Source organism: Solanum pennellii, chromosome 1 (genome assembly GCF_001406875.1).
Source record: "Solanum pennellii chromosome 1, SPENNV200".
In the NCBI taxonomy this organism is placed as follows: domain Eukaryota; kingdom Viridiplantae; phylum Streptophyta; class Magnoliopsida; order Solanales; family Solanaceae; genus Solanum; species Solanum pennellii.
In genome coordinates this window covers 91,013,622-91,036,972 of record NC_028637.1, presented here as the reverse complement: position 1 = coordinate 91,036,972, position 23,351 = coordinate 91,013,622, and the positions used below count along the sequence as shown (strand labels likewise).

The following is a 23,351-nucleotide window of genomic DNA, read 5'->3' as shown; positions in this document are numbered from 1 at the left end:
ACCATACATGGAAAGGAGGAGAGAGAAACCAAATTTTCTTTAAGATATAATGGTGAATAATTATCATTTGAGAATTATATTACTAATATAATGTACAATTTCTCATAATTTTAATTAATTTAAAATAAACAAAGTATGCATATCTGTAAATTTTATGCTTGCCCTATAACAACCACCAAGTTATGTAAAGGTACCATGAAAAGATCTCGAGTACTTTCTTTATCTTTGAGTAAATGATTCAGAAAACATAAATAAGTATTATTTGTTGTTTATGTCATTTAATTCTTCATAACGAGTGAAATTCATATATTAAAATTCAAATTATTATCATAAGTAAAATTAACATAATACTGTAAAAATTAAGTAGACGATGATATATAAAAATGAAAAAAAAAATAAGAATGAATGCTTTTACAATTTGGTGAAGCGGACAAATACAAGTAATGAATGATTATTCCACGACGAAGCACCAGATTCCTTATTCTGGTGATGAACTATAAAGATAGAGAAGCCATTAGCCATGTGCAAGTGATTTGGTGCTCTGTCCTTCAAATTTGGAATCTTATTCCCAACAAATTTTAAAGTATTCAATTATAGTGTTTTTTATTTTGATTAATAACGAGTTTAAATTGATCGAAAATATTCCTAATCACCATAACATAAACATTGTTGTTGATAATCACTATTATCAATTGTCATCACCACTCATTTTCAATTATCACCAATAACCATAAAAATCCCAAATCATAACAAAGAAGCAACATTAGGATCACCATTATATGTCATCAATCAACGTCATTATTCATTGTCTTACTTGATATACCTTTTATTCAACCAATTGTTATTCAGAATACAATCATCAACTTTTACTATCAATCATCATAACCATTAGCTGCTATATCAACATACAACATCATCATTAGCAAGCACAGTATTTTAAAAGATGTGAGCGTGAGACAAGTTATTTTACTTAGTATAAGGCGAGACATAAGCCTCGAGACGTGGAGCGTAAGCCCTATAAATCTTTAAATCTTTAATTTACGATATATAATAATTTAATAACATTACATTATAAAAATACATCAATAGTTTGAAATAATTATTAAACATGATTAAAGAAACTATAAATATCACCCTAAAATGGGATAATGCCCAAGTACCCCCTCAACCTATGCCCGAAATCTCAGAGACACACTTATACTATATTAAGGTCCTATTACCCCCTGAACTTATTTTATTAATAATTTTTTACCCCTTTTTAGCCTACGTGGCTCTATCTTGTGGGCCCAATGATGGTTGATTTTTTTTTTCAAACTAGTACCACGTAAGCTAAAAAGGGGTAGAAAATTACTTATAAAATAAGTTCAGGGGGGTAATAGGACCTTAGTATAGTATAAGTGTCTCTGGGATTTCGGGCATAGGTTGAGGGGGTACTTGTGCATTTTCCCCCCTAAAATTATAAATTTATTTCACAATGACAAGTGCATTCCACACACACCATATCATTGATATGTCAGTACTACATCATTGCCACATAGAACATTATTTAAATTTTAATTTTTATTTATTTTTTTGTTTCTTTTTATTTATTCACAAATTCAGAAAGCACTTTTCTTTTTTTTAAAAGAACATCGTGCTTCTTTCTCAACTCAGTCACAATCCCCTTTGGTTAAAAAAAAAAAAACTCAGTCGCAATTGCAAACTGAACTAACTTAGTCAGATTGATCCATAATCTCAAAATTATTCTCACAAAAACACATTCAATTTTCATGACGCATAATCAAAATAATGAATAATAACTGAAAATTTAATTGGAGATGAAGGAATTGTAGTTTTTTTATTTTTTAAATTTCACGTTCATCACCTTCAAACACTGCAATAAATAATAATTTTGAAGCAAAAATAAATTATTGGCTTTTCTATTTTTTCCTGTTCATTACACCCTTTTACTGATCGAAATAAATTTGGGATGGAATGAGGGTATTTCAGAGAAAGAGAAAAAAGATGAAAAGTTTAACGAAGAAGAAAAAGAAAAGGGCAAGGCAAGTGGTGTTTGAAGCGATGAGTCCGAAGAAAAGAAAGAGGGTTCAAATAGGAGATATAGGGTCAAGATGGGTTTTTGACAAAAGGGGAAAGAGGTTGGGGGGGGGGGGTCAAGAAGAAGAAAGAAGCGGTGCAAGTGATGGTTGAGGGCAGGAAGGGATGGTGGGGTTTAAGGAAGATCAAGGGTCTGGTGGGCTAAGAGGTGGAGGTGGTAGGATATGAGGAAGATAAAGGAAAGAAAGATATTGGCTAAAAAAAAATTGAGTCTCAGTATTCTTTTTTTTACGCAAAATGATATTTTTGATTTGCCACATCAGCTATTTGGATGTATTAAAATTCACTTCAAAGATGTTTAGAGGTATTTAAAAGCCCGTGTAATTTAAGTGCTAAAGTAAATTGTGTTATCAAAATTAGAAAGTCTTTTTTTTACGTGATTGTACATATAGCTTAATATTTTAAGAGATAAAGATTAATTTTGGACATGTAATTTTAAAAGTTTAGCATGTTGATTGAAGTGGTATAAGTCGAGAAAATGATTAAAATAGATAGCTTATTTTAAAATAATTTAAAATAAATATTCTATTTAAGAAAAACTTAATTAAAGAAATTATTTTAATTGATTGAGTGACTTTTTATATGAAACAATAATTACATGATTTTTGAATTATAAAATAAAACAGATTAACTTTGTAATACTTAAATGACTTTCTAAAAAACTATCATTAATTTAATAACGATTTAAAATATCCTGACAAGTGACAATGCAAATAATGAATAACAAAGATTTCTCAACTTAATATAATTTGTATTTTTTATTGCACTTTAATAGTTGAGATCTCTTTTTTTTTAATAGCATTTATGATTTGAACTATTAAAGAATAAAGTTTATTCACAATATTAAAATCTAATTTGCGGAATAAGACAAAATTGTTGATTGATTAAACTAATTATAGAATATATATTTATTTATTTAAAAGTTTAAATTAAATATTTTAAGCCGATATAACTCATTTAAAATGTGGTGCGAAGTGCGTTAGCAGTAGTAGGTCGTGTAATTAGTCGAGAAAAAAAGAATGGAAAAGTGAAAATGGTGAATGTTGACCTTGAGCGTATCTCAAGAGACAGATCCTCTTGGCGGTGACGCAAAATTTACAAATATAGAGAAACAGTAGAGGCGTCTCTCTTACTGGCCTTTTTAATCCAAAATTCAACCGAAGATCAGGATTCTCTGCTCTTTGCAAATGCGGCCTTCTATCTTCAGATTCTTCCACTGGCATCTCCGTCACAACTCCTTAACCTCGGTATGTTCTTCTATTTTTACCTTTATCCGCTCTTGCTTCGTTCAATTTTCGTTTGAACAGGGTTTCAGAAGAAAAAATATACAGAGACTTTCTCATCATCTGTATTTTTTTTGTAGTAATCAACTGTTAATTGTTCGTGTATGCCGTGTATGTATTGTGCTGTTGAATTAAATTATCTGATTTCGCTGAATCCGCCGTTTGATTACTGTTTCATGATCTATTTGTACTTAGTGAGGTCATGTGAGTTTGATGTAATAAAATTTGGAGTTTCGGAACTCGAATTATGTGAACTAATTCTATGCTACTTATGAGTAGATTTCATATGAGGTCCTTCTTGAAAGAGAAAATTATTTGCCTTGTTTAACAGACCTTTAGTTTCTACCTGCATTTGGAAATATAACCATTATTGTTTTCCTTCTATTGGTTGATATGCTTACTCACACATTAAATGTGACACATGGATCATGTTCAGGTATGATGTTTCTCAGAAAGCCGAAAGCATGGTGAATGTTTTACGACCTGTTTTTTTAGATTGTGTGCACTAATTTACTCTTTTGATTAAAGGGATTTACAAATATTTGATGCATTCACTTTATCTGTTGTGGATTGTTTCTCTAGTTAGGAAATTGATTCTGTTCCTCATTTTCCTTTCCATTTTCTGCAATAAAGCATGTACAACTCTTTCAGACACACCAAAAAGTGAGATTACAGATATTTCATGGCTGTGATTTCTTCAATGATTCACCATATTGACATGTATGCAGTAATTATTTAGGTTTTTCAAATTCAGGATTAGACCTTTGCATATCTTAGTTGATGAAAACAAGAAGAATACTGTAATAAAACACGTGCAGCACTTTGGTTATTGTCCTGTCTATGATTTCCTCAATGATTCGTCATATTGACATGGATGTGGCATCCTCTGGAAGTTGTAGAAGCCCACACTTCACAGTTGACTCGTTGCATGCTAAGAAAGTCTTCTGCTAAGGCTACTTACAAGCTAAATCTCAACCTACCTAGTCTGGGCAGCTTCTAGTTTGCTGGGACTCTTCAAAAATATATGGACGCATGCCGGATCCTCCAAAAATAGTGTATCTTTGAAGGATCTGACATCGGTTCAGATCAGCTTTATGAGCACAAAATCTATGAGCATAGGTGATATAATTCGAGATATACATGACAATGGAATGTACAGTAATAACAATTGAAAGCAAAAACTAAGATGATTTTCTATTAGGAGTAACCGATATATAGTTTGAAAGAGTTTAACTAGAAGAGTCTAGAACTTGGATGTGCGTCTGAGGAAGCAATCAATGTACAAACTCGATCCCTTCCGAAGAATGACAAAGTGGAACCCAAGATTGTAGATATAATAAGGAGATTACCGTCAGGAAATCGCATTCCTTGGAAACATGTAATCTGAAGTTGAACATGAACCAACAGACTCGATTGTCTGTCAAAATAGTTCTCTAATCTCAAGATACCCAAAACACTTCTTATACTTGAATTGGATAAAGACAAAAATAACCCAAGATAAAAATGTCTCAGTGAGTCTAGGTTGATGGTCTGGCCTCTGAGACCACTTCCACGCTCTACACCATACATGGATAGGGTCCAAAACTTTGAGCTTTGCAGAGCTTCCTGGTATCATACCAACAGGTCTTGAAGAAACAAATGGAGTTTGATTAGTCATCATTTAAATGTATATAAAGAATAATAATGATTGTTTCACAGAAAATTTCAAGGATTTATATTTTTGTTTATAGATAAGATTTTGATAAATTGAATTCAATCATGAATGTGAAGCAATAAAAATAAAAAGGGGTGAACTAGACATATCTTCTTTGTTCCTTGGAAGCAGATGACTTCCTGAAAGCTGCAACCATCGTATTAATAGTAATTGTGCCAATATGGAAAACAATGATTGAGATGTTAAGTAATGGACAAGTTGAGCTACTCAGGCAGCCAACAGAGGTGTTTCACATGTCTCCTGTTTTTTTGGCATTTAGGAAAACGGAAGGACAGCTACATGTATTTTATTTCCAGCTGCCAGCATCCAGGCCCTCTTTCTTGGTCCTTTGCTTTTCTTCTCCATTTGTTTATGTAGATATAACTATTCCTCAATTGTTTACCTGCATCTAACTGATAGTTAATCTACAGGCTAGCTTTTCATCTAGAGCATCATTACTATCTGCAAGCAGCAGTGGTCAAAATATAACTGCTAGTCATCACAATGGGTCCTTGTCAAAGATGTATTCAACTTCATGCGAGACACTATCAGAAGATCCATCCAAAGATAGAGCTATTTCTGACATGTTGATCGATTCATTTGGAAGGATGCACACATATTTGAGAATATCATTGACTGAACGGTGTAATCTACGGTGCCACTACTGTATGCCAGCTGAGGGTGTTGAACTCACTCCTAGCCCTCAACTTCTATCTCGGGAGGAGATTGTTCGCTTGGCAAGTTTGTTTGTTAGCTCTGGAGTGGATAAAATTCGTTTGACTGGTGGGGAACCAACTATTAGGAAGGATATTGAAGAACTTTGCTTAGAATTGTCAAACTTGAAGGGGCTCAAAACCCTGGCGATGACAACAAATGGGATTACTCTGGGAAAAAAACTTCCAAAGCTGAAAGACTCTGGACTTAATCTGGTGAACATAAGCTTAGACACATTGGTTCCAGCAAAATTTGAGTTTATGACTAGGCGCAAAGGGCATGGAAGAGTAATGGAGTCAATTGATGCTGCAGTAAAGCTTGGTTATAATCCTGTCAAAGTAAGTTATCTCTAGCATGATTATATAATGTTATGCCCCCCTAGAATGATACTCCCTCCCGCGTCAGCTAAAAAATTGAATCTTGAGGATTTGCTTGTTCAAGTTTTGGTTTAGAACCAGAATTTGTAGTTTATTTGTTGCATCTAATGTTGAGTTTTAAAGACTCTGTCTGGAAAAACTAAAACTACCAATTTAGAATAAAGAACCAGTACAAAAGAAATTAAGAAATCATGGTTAAAGTAGGATTTGTTTGACTTTTTAAATAGGAAAAGTTGAAAAAGTGGACTAAGGCAGCACTCTCCTGTTTTGCTTCCTGATGATGCTCTTAGGGCTAGTTTATTTATGAAAATTCTGCAGCGTTTGCTTGAGATTCTTCAGATTGTACCTATGGAATGGAACATCTTTTTGAGGACATGATTTGAAAAACGAGCTTCTGTCGAAAGAAGTTCTTCAACACTGCCTGATAGTCTGCTCCATGTTACATTATTTATGTTTTATTTTGGTGTGTGCTGCAAAACAGGTAAATTGTGTTGTAATGCGTGGATTCAATGATGATGAAATTTGTGATTTCGTTGACTTGACACGCGAAAGGCCAATCAATGTCCGGTTTATTGAGTTTATGCCGTTTGATGGGAATGTTTGGAATGTCAAGAAGCTAGTACCTTATGCTGAAATGTTGGACAAAGTGGTATGGTAGATCTTGTCAGATCTTTCTCTTTTAATTCAGTTTTTTACATTACCTAAGTCACTCAATGTTACTGAACAGGTTGAAAAATTTACAGGGCTTCAGAGAATTCAAGATCATCCCACAGAGACAGCTAAGAATTTCCGGATAGATGGGCATCAAGGCTCTGTTTCATTTATTACATCAATGACTGAGCATTTCTGTGCTGGTTGTAACAGACTGCGACTTTTAGCTGATGGAAACTTTAAAGTTTGCCTTTTCGGTCCGTCAGAGGTAATTGTCTTCTTGTCTAAAATTTGTGATAACTTGCATAGGTTGTTGAGTCATCTCAATTAGGGTACGTCACACCTTGTATTGTTTTCCTCCGATCACAAGCTCCTGCTACTTCAAAAAAAACACTTGTAGCTCCCTTGTCCTTTTTTGGGCAAGAATGTGACAATAGGTTTTTAGATCCTCCACTGGTGGAGAAGTTTACTATACTACACGTTTCTTGTCTTCGCTACACTTGTTTTCTCTATAAGGTTCTGATGTTTCTACTTTGTCATATCTTCTTCATCTCTAATGCTACATAATCCCGTTTCCAGCTCCATACTTCTATTTTCTCTTCTCTTCTCTTCTCTTCTCGCTGTTTCCTCTTCTTCATCAGCCTGATTACTTTGGTCTAATAGTTTTTCTTACTGGTGAATTTAGCAAGGAGGGAAAGATAGGGGAGAAAGAAGAAGGAATTTGCAGTGACCTCCAACCACCAGATGCATGAGATGAAAGAATAGTAGCTGGGAAGGGAAGAGAAATAAGTAAAGCAAATAAGCGGAGTGGAGTGATGGAACTTGGTGTGGTACTTTTATTCTGCTGCCGATAGATAATGAAGAAGATAAATTGAGGGATTCGAGTCAACCAAGAGAATAAATGAGAAAAAAGGGAGAGAATATGGTGTTTTTCACTTTTGTGCTACTAGTATACTAGAAAACTAATGGTCTTAGGCCAAATCTAGGGGTAAAGTGTCCAAAAACCTAGAAGGATTACAATTGTTGTTACCAAAAAATCCATCTGCACTCTCAAGTCCCTATTTCCCTAGTTAAAAAATGAAGAAGAGGAAGACAGTCTTTCTTCCACTATGATATTTACTGGAGTTGATTGTTCAATTCAATTTACTAGGGATATCCTAGGAAGAGAGGAGTTGTAAAACATGAGGATGAAGATTTGACTGTCCGCTTTTCCTTGTCTCATGGGATTTGTAGGATTTCCATGCAAGGAGTTTAAACTGCTCTAAAATTTACCCCTAGGTTTGTCCTATCGTCTAGATATATATTTTTCATATTTGTGGAACTCATTTCAAATAGTAAAGCTGCATCAGTGCCTCCTTCCTCATTCCTGTTCCATCTCCTGATTGGTTGAAGAGTTAACAAGTAGGAATTATTTGGTTAGGAAAACCATGACACTCATAAGATGTAAATGAAGAAATTTCTCCATATACTTAGTCCCGTCAGTACTCCCTAGAATCTTTTGTTTTAGGCCTTCTATTTATTCATTCATATTAATTCAATGGATTTAATTCCATAGAGATTAGACTGTAGCTTCATTAACTACTCATTTCATGGTCTCTACCTTTTTCTGTTGTTTGATATTGTTCTAGGGCTTAGACATAAGTATGTAGTAGATTATGAATTGGATGTGCTTCCTTGTGTTACAACTATTTTCTATTCTTTTTTGCTTTCTCCAGGTGAGCTTGAGGGATCCTATTCGTCTTGGTGAGGGTGATGATAAACTCAGGGAGATCATTGGGGCAGCGGTATGTAGCAACTAATCCATTCCAACACAATTTGTTGCTTACATAATTGTCATTTGTATCCTTTTCCTTTGTTCCTCTTATTTTGTTGTGTCATGCCTTCATCAGGACAAGACAGACTTCTTTCCATATCGTTTGACATTTAAGACTCATGCTACTTTTACACTACTATCGACATTTCTTTTGATTCATTCGTCATTTGCAGGTCAAAAGGAAGAAAGCTTCTCATGCTGGGATGTTTGATCTCGCCAAAACTCCAAATAGGCCGATGATACATATCGGTGGATAATTGATGAAATATATTGGGTTTTGATGGTCAAAGTTGAAGTGTACAATGACGTATGTATGCTTTTCATTTGCCAATTTAAGCACCTTCACTTAATTTCAGTTCAATTCTTTATTTTGAAGTTTTGGTGTCATTTGTTTCTAGTCATTTTTAGGTTTCCACTGCGTGTTAGGAAACAGAGTTTGCTGACTACAATCGGAGTTATTTAATAATGAAGTTTGCCTGCATAAAGTCTTCTGAATCTTAGGGGTTCTCTAGTTATTTGATCGTGAGTAAGATCAGTAATTTCTCTTAAGATTTTGCTCGTGTTTGTCGATAAATTATTGATAGTAGAATTTGAGGAGCGCTCTCCTTTTGTGAGTCGATTGCTTGCTCAAATGTGTATTAAGAGAAGAAAAATTCCGTATTTCTAGAATCACATGTTTGATGCTCCTTTCTAATTTGACCAAATTGTATAGATTGGTAACTTAGTGGAAATATTTCCTTCAATAATCATTAACTTATTGGAAATATTAGAAATGTCTTTTCCTTTCTTGACCCGAATAGTGAATCATGAGATGTTTCATCTAGAGTGTTCTAAGCATGTCACCCGAGGTTTTATGTTTCATTTATGCTTTATCCAAGTCAGATAAAGATAGTTGACTTGACCCTCTAGGAAATACATCAATCTATGGGTTTGGTGGATTTAATCCTTTGGGTAGGATTCTTTTGCTTTGAATCTATCCGGAGATTTTATATTCAATTTTGATTGGCATTTTTATGATGCTGTGTACATTATGGGCACATAAGTAGAAGGGCTTGCCCGGTCTGGTGATAAGAGCTCAACACGTGATGTGTAAATCAGGCGCACATCATGGGTTTGAGATGCACTTGTGAAGTGTCTGTTTGTAAAGAGGGATGGGATAAGGATTTAAAGTTTCATAACAAGAACTTGTTATTTAAATAGTTATGGAGATTCAAGGAAAATGGAGATGAATTTTGGAAAGAGATCATTATCTCAGAATATGGTGAAGAAAATTTTTGGACACCTGGGACAAATTTTTAGGCCATCTATTAGCGGTGTTCAAAACAAATTGTTAAATTTTGGCTTGAGTTTCATATTCAGGTGGGGAATGGGTGTAAAATTCTATATTTTGGTCGGATTTGTGGTTAGAAGATCAAAGATTAATGGAAAAGTTTCCCATTATGTATAGTATTTCCTTGAATAAGCAGTGTACTGTGGCAGAGTGCGATATAAATTCTGGGTGGCAGCTATATTTCCGAAGAAATTTTAACGTTTTGGAGATGGATGATATTAGTCATTTGTCACATTTACTGGATCCGATTACTCTTGAAGATAATAAATTGGATTCTCAAATCTGGACAACAATTGAAGAACGGAGCTTCTCTGTTAAAAGTAGCTATACTCTTCTACTGAAACAACTTGGACTACATGGCCATGGAAAATGTTATAGAAAACTAAAGCACCAAGGGAAGTAGCTTGTTTTGGCTAGACTGCAGCCACAGATGCAGATGCATGCCTAACTCAGAATATGTTGCAGAAGAGAGGTTTTATGTAGTAGATGTTACTTTCGTGAAGAAGATTTTGAGTCCACAAATCTGGTATCTTCTTTCCAACATTTGTGGAGTACAGTGGGTAATACCTGAAACAGTCCAACAATTATGTGAATGTTGGCAGAACTAGGCTGTGAACAGTAGATTTAAGATGATTTGGAGGACCATGCCTTTTATGTTCCATTTGGGACATATGGCTTGAAAGAAATACGAGACGTAATGATGATAAGAAACTTCACATTTCTTTTTCTTTTGTTAAGATAGATGTTTAGAAAGCTTGTGCTTTTGGTGTAGGAGTAGTTTGATTGTTACCATGTCCCAGTATTTAGAGGTGTTCTGAGTTTGAGAATGTAGCTTTTTTTTTTGTTTTTTTGTAAGTTGGGTTACCTTACCTTATTAAAAAAGATGGGTTTGAACCTTGCCACATCAGGTAGAGGGGCCACCCATCATCCACCGAGCTTTGAACCATCATGCACTACTGGCCCTTAGGGTTTTTGGTTATAATTTTTTTTTTACCTGAAGTGTATTATTTATCTTTTTTTACTTTTTTTGGGTACAAACCCGGTTTGCTGCATTGCAAGGAACTTAATGAGTGCCTTCTAGAAATCTATTTTGATGTTCACGATTCGGTAAGAGAGAGCATTGTTTTTATGCACGCCTGTTGGAAGTTTAAAAGTTGATTTTCACAATTGGAAGTCATTATTCTACATATGAAGTCTCTGTCAGAATTATTTTATCATGCACTTATTCTTTTATGCTCTTTCTTTTGCTTAATATAATACTCTGCTTTCAGGTGCGCGGCATCAAATGCACCAGGAAAAGAAAGAGAGAGAGAGAGTAAGTACAAGGAAAAAAAGGTGGCGACCAGACGTGTGAAAATGCTGGACTTAAGTTAGTAAACTTCAATTTGGATTTTCGATGCTGTGTATAAGCATGTTTCGAACACCACCAAAAAATAGTAATGCCTATGCAGAAAGAACTCGTGTGTCTCCGTAAATTATAGTGTTTCTCTTGTATGCCATGTTGAAATAAGAATATATACCTGTTCGATAACATGTATCATTTCCGCACTGGCTGTTGTGATGTATTCCTTATGAAATACACCTTAATCGTGTCTCAGTTACTGATACTTTGCTATATTTTTGTGCTATTACTAGAGAAAAACGAAAACGTGACACCTGATATTCTGTTGCAGTTCTTGTCAATAACGAAAATACTATACGTTTATACTGTAAAACAGTTTTATCCTCCTATGAATGTTTTCATGGATGAATTTACTGGTCATGTTTGTTTGAAATATCGTTTGTTCTCTAGGAAAGGAAAAGCTCTATAGCCTTGACTTTTCATATGCATTTTGCAATGATCTTTTAGGTCTCTAGTAAAGATACACACGTCATGCATTTACTGTTTTTGATGTAAATGGCGATATTAAGACACATTTATTAATTTGACATAAATATTATGTCGCACAACAAAAAGATAAAATATGAAGAACCGAAAATGATATCTAAGCGACCAACATGTTTGTATATTTACAACTAGTGATTACAAAATTCTCTTTCACACTTGGAAGTCAGAATGCAAATGTAAACCTGAGTATATTTTAACTGTCCATATATACATGATCACTAGGTTTAAAAATTATAATCCACGTGTCACAGAGTTAAAGACGCCACCAATATTTATTGGCTTAGAAAATAATAGTACGTAATATTGACATCAAACAACTACGTAGGAATTAACAATTTTTTACATCGAAAAGTATGAATATGTACAAAATGGAGAAAACAAAGTCAATCACCACCCACTTCTTTACTCTATAAATTATAGATGATATAATATTAATTAATCCAAGTTCTTGTTTTAGTACTTGGGATTTATCTTGAAGTACGTATATTTTAGTTTACCAAATTTTTTTCTTTTTCTTTTCGGCCAAAAAAATATAGTATATTGACTTGATGGCAACCGACTTAGTAATTAACTGTGATGTTCACTTAAATAATTAGTTAATCTCAAGTCAACTTATATTATATCAACTAATTTTTCATCTTTATCCTTTTTGTATTCTTTAATATATCATGTAACACAAATTTATATAATATTTAAAGCAATAATTTAAAGCTTCACCGCCAAGAAATCGATGGATTTTCCCTCCTCAAGAGTCAACTTTAAGATGGCACGAGGTAAGATTTTTACCATCTTCTCAACTTATTGGAATATTTTTTAAATTTTTTAAAAACTATTTAATGTTAATTATCTCTTGGCTAATATGGAAGAGTAGGATTAGTGTTTCCTAATACAAAAGGATTAATATATTTTAACTCAAATTGTCATGATCGATTATTGAGGCAAATTGCATTTACTAGAAAACTTGGATAATGTAAAAATAAAAGCAACTTGAGTAGGATTAGTATTGATTAATCTTAAATGCTTAAATTAATGATGTATTTACCATCTGAACCTCTAGAGGTTATAGCTTGTACAATAGGATAAGAAAAACAGGAATCAACCCTTATAATATAACAAAAAGAAAATAAAATCAACTCTTATATATTCAAATTTTTTTATATTAGAATATAACAAATTGTAGTAGAGCTATAAGCTGGAATTAATTAGGTTTTATACTTTAAGTTCTTAGTTGCAAATTGATCTTACTTAACTAATTGACTTTTTTAGGTTTAAGAAAAGGTATCTGGTTAGGGAACACTTGACTTTATGTTACAAAAAATAAAATGCTCTAAAATCAAAGTTGTAGTTTTTACAATTAAATCAAAAAGTCGCTGTTTACACATTATTATGTTGTGGAGCCCCTCGATCTCCATTAGTTTAAAGTCTTAACAAACACTCACACAACTAAGAAATACACATATTCTTTTAGCATCAATCTTATAAAGTTCTTTTAGAAGAAAAAAATGGACGCATGAAACACTCTTTTGCCTATTAATATATCTACCTATTATTCCCCTTTCCCTTCAAATTCAAAGACTTTGCATTTTTTTTAAAAATTGTACTGAAAAATATTTTTTTCTTGGCAGAAGATTTCTATTGAAAATATTCTCTTTACCACGTAAAGATAGAAATAAGGTCGGCATGTATCTCACTCTTCTCAGACCCCCTCTTCTATGACTATACTAGATTTGTTATTGTTATTGTTGATTCGATCAAAATTACATATTATAGCAACCAATGCCATTACATTTAGGCCTGTGTACTAACTGCATCTGATATTTAGTTCTTCCCCTAACATTTTATGTAGTAATATGAACAAACAGTAGATTTTGGAGTTATATATACTTTTTAAACCATATTTGCATCAGTTATATGACTAATTATTTTCGTACTCTATAAGTATTCTATGAATGAGAACATTCCAAACTCCAAAGTAGTAAGAATCTTTTAAATTTTAGCTAGTAAGCGGTAAAAAAAAGTTAAATTCACTAAATATATCATGTTCATGAATTAATGAAAAGTGTGCAAAAGTTATATTTATCTCACTATATATAGATGTAAAATCTCATGTAACTTGATTTAAAATCACAAATGAAATTAATATTTGAACCGTGATAGATAGTAGTAAATTGAGAGCATATTTCAATGTACATTGCCAACACGATGGAAATGTGGAGGATTTCTAGATAAAGAACAACTATAAATCCTAAAAAACATTCGATCGGCATTAATATATTTTCACCAACATCAATGTATTGAGTAAAATGTTATGCTCAATAGTTCTAAACTACATTATCAATTTTTATTTTTTTTCACTTCCTGGTTCTTTCAAATAGACAATAAGTAATTGAAACCCTTTGTCCGTCTAAGAATAAATACTACTAAAAATCATAGTAATCTAGCTAGGAATTCTTGCTGAGGAAATAGTTTCTAATATTTGGGTTGATAAAAGTTAATTTTCCTTTTAATGTATATATATTTATCAACTAGGACATCATATAACAAGAGTTTTCGATGCATCGAGAAATAAATAACATCTAAGAAAAGGTAAGTAACGAAAAAATATATCAAAGAATAATCGCAAAATATTGACAATTATAATTACAAGAAATGGAAGAAAACATTATATTCACATGTATGAATCCTCTCTCTACAAATGAAAAAAGAAAAAGTCAATCATCATCTTCCCTTTCCCCAAACCCCTTTTTCTCACCACTCCAAATCCAACCAAAAAAAAAATTAGAAGACAAAAAAAAGTATAATCAAGAAGTTATTAATCAAGGTCACACAATCCCCCTCACACTATATATTGATCCGTTAAAATTATAGTATCTTTTTTTTGGTCAAGAAAATATTTAGCAAAGGGGCATCTCACCAAACATATTAATTTGAGTAGGCTTGAAATTAGGAAATAGAGGATATTGATCATGACCTAAGTCTTGAATAAATCCTTCCATTGATCCAAAACCACTTAAAAATCCATTTGATGAATTCTCAATAGTACTTCCATATATACCTTCTTCATGACTACTACTTTCTTCCTCTTTCATCCTATAATTATTACTAGTACTATTATCTTGATGCAACATGTTCATCATCATCATATGTTGTTGTTGATCTTCTTCTTGTTGTCGTTGTTGTTGTTGTTGTTTTTGTTGTGACTCTATCTTCTTCCTCTCTTTTTTTCCCTTTTTCCCTTTGACTTCACGTGTAGCATTCTTCCCCGTTAGCCTTTGTACAAGATCACGAAAATTCTCTACGTCTGTTTTGATAATCTCTGGTGCTATTATATGAATTATTCGTATTTTTGGCTTCAATTTGGATATTGAATGTGAATCTCTATTCATCTTATAATTGTTCTTACAACAACTTGGGCTAGTGGTCGCACTTGTGGTTATTTGCTTCATCTTTCGATCCATCGATTCTAAAAATTTTGAGATTGTTTAGAGAGAAATTTAGAAGATATTGTTGGTATTAATGTTGGAGAAATGATGGGAAGGTATTTAAATAGGAAGAGTCTCTACTTGAGGGTTAAAATTAGTTTGGAAGAAAAAGATCTATGTTTTGCCTTTTGGAACTAAGAATTGGACGGCATTTTCTTATTGGAGAGGATTTAATATTACACCAAAGTATATTAAAATAGTAGTGTAATATGATAATCCATATTTTATTGGGATTCTCTTAATTAATTCGTTTTTTTAATTTACCAACTAGTATATAGTATTTCTTTATCTCCTTTTCCTCGAGGAATATAATATGTTAGAGTTTGTGTATTGTTTTGCCACGTTATTGAGCTTTTGAAATGATATTGAAGAGTTTGTGATGAAATAATAAACATGATTCTTAATCACAATTTCATTTTTAATTATGAATTTTTATATTCAGACAAATAATATAAGCATGTTTAAGTTTATAAATTTCAAAATTATTTTCGTTCTCTCTTCATAAACTCTACGTAGAATTGAATTATGTCATAAGTTGAAATGAAGGAAGTAATAATAAAAATTGTGTAGCAATCAGCGACGCGCTAGATAACAATATAATATAATATGTAATTTTACGTCAATATAATTTTACCTCTTTATATATAAAAATTTTTCATTAAAATTTTGATTCCGTTACTCAACCAGACAATGTTGTTTTTTATGTCGACGACTTTGACATTTATTATCGCTTATGGTAAAGGAAAAAGGAATCACTTTCTTATATTAAGATATAATATAATACATTATATAATTCAGTAAGAATTGGAATAATTTTCTAATTAGCTTGTACAAGGTCATGAATAAAGAATGAAGTTATTGTTATGTGATTAGAAGGTTACGAGTTTAAAATGTAAAAGTCTCTTTTAGAAATACAAAGCAAAGCTAAGTAAAATAGATTATGTTATGATCCGACCCTTCTTCAACATTTGCATATAATGAAAATTTAGTGTATCGAATTAACGATAAATATTAAAGAAGGACGAGAACCATTTTTAACAACATCAAGTGCGACGACTTTGCCAGCTCCTAGGTCTACTCTTGACAATAATAATTAGATGAAAATATCTGAATATTTTTTTTTGCCCCACTTGTAGGCAGTAAGTAAATTCATTTATTTGACAAATTGATTTATAATGAATTCATTTCATTTTCACAAGTTGTACTGTTGTACTATAGCTGCCAGGAAAGTATTAGGGCTTAGCACTTTTAATTGGTTGCAAATTGCTATATATTTTACTAATTGACTTTTTAATTATTTCTATATTTGGAAAAACAAAACTATTGACTTTATGCTACAATAATCTCTAAATGTCTCCTAGTGTCAAAAATTTAATCCAATAATTACTTCTTAACACATTATTGTCCACATTATGCTGTTGTGGAACCCTTACATCCCCTAAAGTCTTACAAATAGAAAACAATAAATAAAATCAATCTATAATATTATATATCTAATTATTTCATGGAAAAAAGATTGGAATATGATTGAAACACTTGTATATTTCCCCAATTTTCAACCTAGCTACTATATATTATTCCTTTTGGCCACCAAAATTACATAATTGGTGGAACTTAATTACAGATTATATTTTCTTTTACCTTTTAAAAAAAATTCTCCTTGTGCAATTATTCAATTTAATTGAAATTCCAGAGGTTAGAATACTACTACCTACTGTTGGAATGATACCAACATTATATTGGTGACAAATCATAATTGGGATTTTTAGATTCTCTTTTAAATTAAATTAGAGTTATATAAAAAAATCATTTTTATATTTTCCTACATATGTAGCTGGATAAGATGGATCAAAATAATTAATATTTTACATGACTAGTTAGGAAGTGGGAGACAAGAACTGCTAATTCATACTAATTTATTTGATTTTGTAAATTGATACACGAAATTCTTTTTGCTCCATCATGATATCAGATCAAAGAAGTGCTTTGCACCTCCAATTAAGGAATAATAATATATGTAGATATCAATTATGAAAAGCTGATATTATAACAAAAATAATTTTTAGAAGTAATAAATATATATAATAACAAAGAATATTAAATTTTTTATTGGCATTACTCGATTGTCGTTGGATTCAGTATAATGTTGCTTTAGGTTTTCGAGACATTTATAAAGAATATTAATTGTTACGTAGGATTAGTTTTTAAAAAATAAATAAATTTATGGATTTATTTTGTAATAATTAAGGTGTGGCTGATGTTAAGATGATGACGTTCTTGCCAATCTGTATTTTTAATAAACTAAAATGTACATATATTGCAACTTGCAAGTGTGTTGAGACGTAGAGTGATGGAGGGAAGGTCTACACGTTCTACAAATTCCTACTAATTTTATATTAGCAAAAAAACCTTTTTGGGAAAGATTATGTACAAAAAGAGTAATTGCATTTTTTTTAAAAAACAAATAAACAAAAAAAAAAAACTTCTTGATAGAAAGCTTAGGTATTATTGTCGGCATATATATAGAATTGCTATTTCCATGAAATAGACAAGGAGTTTGGAAAAGTATTTATCGATTAAAAATATGTATAATTTTTGTTTTAGAAAAACAAGTTTATTGAAAAGCAAGAAAATAATCTCTCAAATAAAATTGGATAAAACAAGTTTCATAAGTGATATTCCACACTGATTATATCTTTTAACCTCTCCATGTCCAACATTCAGTCTCCCTACCCACACTTCACCCTACGATACGATCTACACCTATAATCCCTTTTTATATAATGCTTGTTTAGATTATATATAAATATTTTTAACATAATATATTTTGCTTACTACCTAAAATAAAATAATGAATATGGAAAACTTTCACATAAAGTCACTCAAAAATAATCTAATTACTCTCCATAACTATAGTTTGATAATTACAATTCGTAATTGCATGTTATAGAGAGGAAGAGGCGAGCGAGACTGGGAGAGAGAGAGAGGCGCGAGTGAGAGAGAGCAACGAGTGGGAGAGATGTGAATTGTATATGTATATTGGTTAGATAATCGTATATTATACATATGCATTTATATATATGGCAAGAGAAATTGAGAGAGGCGAGCGAGAGAGGGCAGAGAGTGGGAGAGAGGTGAATTGTATATGTATATAAGTTAGATAATTGTATGTTATACATATGCACTTGTATATATGGCAAACGAGATTGGGAGAGTGAGGAGATAGGCGAGCGAGAGAGGGAAAAGAGTGGAAGAGAGATGAATTGTTTATGTATATAGGTTAGATAGTTGTATATTATATATATTTATTTGTACATTCTGGCAAATTATACATATACTATGCGGCTAATTATACAAACCCTAAGTCAGCCAATATAATTAATGTATAATGTTAGTCCGGCTGATAGTTCTAGCAAGCTATAGCTATGATAAGTAATTAAATAGTATAAATTTATTTAACCGCGTAATTTTCCAATGGAAGAATATTATCCGTTGAAAAATAGAAAGTCTGCAGAGCGGCCTTGTTAATTGAGCCCATTTAGTAACTTGGGCTTTCCCACTTCTTCTCTCTTTACCAGCCCAGCCTATTTAAGCTCTCTAACCCAACGTATGGCCCATTTCAAGTTATCACTTCACTAACAGAGAAACAGATATTTCCATAAAAGAAGCAACCAAAAATATTAGGAAAATAAATGAAAATGAAAACGAACGCAAAAAATAAAAAGTAAAATAGAACTAAAAAAAATTGTCAAATGAGTGTTTGCACTTTGCTAGTTGCTACAAAGGAATAATTAGGCAGAAACACTTGATGTTTATAGGTATACATAATAATACAATGAGTATATTATACATAATATGTCTTTGTAAAGAATGTTGTCATTATATTATGGATGATAAATTAGCCAGTGAAAACACGATTTGCCTAATTTGTTCAAGTTTAAGTGAGTTAATAACATACATATTTATTAAGCAAATTTATTTTAATCTATTTAATTCTGCACAGCTAATGTTGGGTTGATTAGAGCTAAATATGTAATTAAAATTGACCATGAAGAATTTTATTATTATTTTTGGTTTGATATTTTATATAGCCCCAAAAATATTTATTTTATTTTCTAATTATTTAGATATTAAATAAAATATAAACTAAAATTTAAAACTTGATAAGAATTTGTCTGGTTAAGATATGACTCATTGTTTAGTTTATCGTTATACAACTCATCATAAAAGTTTCACAGGAGAATATTATATTTGGTTATTGCTAATTACATTGCACTCAATTATTAAAAAGTGTTTAATCTAGGGAAAAGAGTATGATATATTATTTCATTTTGTCGTTCAGAAAAGAGTATGATATATCCTTTCATTTTGTCATTTAGAGATGATATATGAAATGACTTGTATATATCCTTATCGTTCCATAAATGACTTACATAGTCCCTATCGTTACAAAATTGGCTCACATATACTCTTACTGTTATAAAGTGATAAATTAATTTTGAATTAACTTTTTAACTTTTTAATTATTTTTAAAAAAATTATGTATTTGATCTTTTTCACACACATAAATTATTTTTAACTTCTTTGATTATTATTATTTATATTTCTTATTCTCATTTCATTTTTTTCATTCTTTAATGTAATAATAAGAGAAATAATAAGAACAAAATGTCAATCGAAAAAGAGAAAAAAAAGAAAAAAATTAAAATACTTTTTTCGGTTATATTGTAATTTAGTTTTTATATTTGTTTTAAAAAATGGCGAGTCTATGATACATTTTTAAAAAAAAATAAGTGAACAAATGAATTTGACCATTAAAATAATAAATTCAAATTAGATATTAAACTAAAAAAATAAAATAAAAATGTGTGAGAAAGATCAAATATACCTGTAAATGGATTACTTATTCTAGTAAAAAAATTAAAATAACTTAAACTTACTTTTTCCACTTTCATTAAAGGAAAATGGTATATGTGAATCATTGTAGAACAATCGGGGTATACATAAACCACTTTAAGCACGAGCGATATATTAGCTCTGAATGACAAAATTTAGAAATATATTAGGCCCTTTTCCCTAAATTATATTTTCTTGGTTTTCATATTATTTTGGAAAAATGCACAAGTACCCCCTCAACCTATGTCTGAAATTTCAGAGACACACTTCTACTATACTAAGGTTCTATTACCCCCCTCAACTTATTTTATTAGTAATTTTCTACCCCTCTTCGGCTTACGTGGTACTAGCTTGAAAAAAAAGTCAATCAACGTTGGACTCACAAGATAGTGTCACGTAGGCCGAAAAGGGGTAAAAAATTATTAATAAAATAAGTTCAGGAGTAATAGGACCTAAGTATAATATAAGTGTGTTTCTGAGATTTCAAGCATAGGTTGAGTGGTATTTGTGTATTATCCGTATTATTTTAACTTTTTTCCTTATTATTATTTTTTCTTTCTTCTTCAAAAATTCATTGTCATTTCATTGAAACTCCTCATTTTCAATGTTACTATTTTTACCACAACTCCATTCTCCTTCTTTTAATATTATAGTTTAAAACTCTCTTCAATTTTAAAATTTTATCGAACTATTTTTTATATATATATTTTGAACAATTTGAGAAATCCATTAGATTTCAAGATGAGTAAAATGTATCATTTAGATAGTTTATTCAAATTTCAATCAAGCTCTTGGGAATTCATTGATTCTTTTAAATTTATCATTTCTAATTTTGAAGTTATATGAAAAAGAGATAAATTAATTGATGGTACCTTCAAGGTTTTAAATTTTCTTACAATATATCAATAACTCGACAAAATCTATAAAATAATATGATTTTTTTAGAAAAAAATCATAAAGAAGAGTGGAAGTTGGTCGAAGAAGAAGAAAAAAAAATAGGTGAGAGGCTCAACTTGAACGTGGGATAGATAGTGGGAGATGAAGAAATTGAGATAAATGAGAGTAGAATATAATGTTAGATTATCTCATCTAAACCAAAATAAAATACTTTTATTTATCCTGAATATTATTTCTCATTAGGCTCTAAATGATTAATACATTCGTTTCTTTAAAGATTGAACCGGAAGTAAACTAATGATTAATTTTTAAAAAACTGACAAGAAAATAATATGGACACATATAACTCAATTAATATATATAGGTCCAAGTACCAATAAATTAAAATCTTTACAATACACAACGAATTTGTAATTTACACCTAGCTAGTTAAAAGAAAAAAGAATAAACCTATATAAAGTTCACACCAAATAATGATTTAATTTTATGTGTCTTTGAATGACATAGAAGAGGTCAAGTCCTTGGAATTAGTCGGAGATAGTTCACCGCCGGCAGGTATGTCGGCTAGCGCGGCGGCCATCCGGCGAATGCTGACGGAACGAGCCGTTGTGAAGCTGTAAGTTCTTTGTGTCTTGGAGAATACATTTGAAGACTTTGATAAAATCAAATAAACCAAAGCTTGGATAAAAATAAAGAGACCTATTTTTACCAACATATTTTCATCAATCTCCATATTTTTAGAGCTACTATAATTTATTTATGAATTTGAAGATAGTTTAATATGGAAGAGGAAATTTTAGAATTTTTGAGAAAATTGTATGTTGGAGACTTGTATATATAAGATTGGAAAAGAAAAAAAGTTGAGGAGTTGAAGCGTGTAACTTTCAAATTAGGGGACAATTTGGTTTTTGTATTTGACACGTTAAAGTAGTACCTTATCAAACAAACTAAAAGGCTGCATGGAATTTTTCCTACGAATTTAAGTACTCAACACACTTCTAGTCTTGTCATAAGGCGGAGTCCAAATTTTTAATTTATAAATTTTGAATCGCAATTATTTTTTTATTGCAGTATTAATATATTATTTATATTTTACTGAATAATTTTTTTAATATAAATATAATATTTAAGTTATAATAATTGAAATGTGCCGAATCTATAACGAAAGAACTGGCTGGGTCCCCATGTTGAATCCATCCCATTTTTTAGTCAACTTTAGCTATTCAATTGGTACAAGCAATTGTTAAAAAGGAATAGCAATTGGAGTTGAAAATAAAAGATTTGGTAGTTGGCAAATTGGTAAGATTTGCAACCATTCTTGACTTTGCTATGTGTACATATTGTGAATTGATGTAGATCGAGAGCATGAAGAAGAAGAAGAAGTATATTCAAAGTAATCTGGAAACTTCCCAGTCTGAAGGCTACAATTGCATTGTGTAAAAAACAGAACTAACTCCTTTCTCTACCTGCCTATCTATATATATATACATACATATAAGAAAATATAATAACAACTTTAACTAATTCCTAACTAACTTGTTTACTAATTACAATTATACCCTATTATTCAAGTAACACCTTCTTTAATACTCCCCCTCAAGTTTGAAGGCATGAACAAGTTCATTACTCCAAACTTGGATAACAAGTATTCATGTTGAGATTTTCCTAATCCTTTAGTTAGCATATCAGCTTCTTGATCCTTTGTATGTAGATACTTTGTTTCGACTAAACCTTGCTGAATCTTCTCACGTATGAAATGACAATCCAACTCAATGTGTTTTGTTCTTTCATGTAACACTGGATTAGCAGCAATTTGTATTGCTGATTTACTATCACTGTAAACACTGACTGGAGTTTGAATCTTAGCTCCCAACTCTTTGAACAACTTAACTATCCATGTAATCTCAGCTATAGCACTGGCCATACTTCTATACTCAGCTTCAGCTGAGCTTCTGGAGACTGTGGCCTGTTTCTTTGACTTCCAAGAGATCAAAGATTCTCCCATCTTCACCATAAATCCTGAAACTGATCTTCTAGTGTGTAAACAAGCTCCCCAGTCTGCATCACAGTACACCTTTAACTGTTTGGAGCTTTTACTGGACAGTAATACTCCTTGTCCTGCTTGGTTTTTAATGTATCTTACAACTTTGAGTGCAGCATTTAAATGGGATTGTTTTGGCTGATGAAGAAATTGACTAAGTGTTTGTGTAGCAAAAGCAATATCTGGTCT

The 23,351-nt window shown here is 31.4% G+C and overlaps 2 protein-coding genes across 2 annotated transcripts; one reads left to right on the top strand and one right to left on the bottom strand.

Moving 5' to 3' along the window:
- The first annotated feature begins 3,077 nt into the window (after positions 1-3,077).
- On the top strand, positions 3,078-11,559 carry LOC107019809 (GTP 3',8-cyclase, mitochondrial). Its single transcript, XM_015220463.2, has 7 exons — positions 3,078-3,344; positions 5,505-6,125; positions 6,646-6,813; positions 6,892-7,083; positions 8,531-8,599; positions 8,802-8,935; positions 11,230-11,559. Exons 1-6 carry the CDS (start codon positions 3,285-3,287, stop codon positions 8,883-8,885), a joined length of 1,194 nt encoding a protein of 397 aa, XP_015075949.1. The 5' UTR covers positions 3,078-3,284; the 3' UTR covers positions 8,886-8,935; positions 11,230-11,559.
- A 2,891-nt stretch (positions 11,560-14,450) lies between these two features.
- LOC107030782 (VQ motif-containing protein 25-like) lies at positions 14,451-15,451 on the bottom strand. Its single transcript, XM_015232038.2, has one exon. The coding sequence runs from the start codon at positions 15,302-15,304 to the stop codon at positions 14,741-14,743; it is 564 nt and encodes a 187-aa protein (XP_015087524.1). The 5' UTR covers positions 15,305-15,451; the 3' UTR covers positions 14,451-14,740.
- Positions 15,452-23,351: the final 7,900 nt, after the last annotated feature.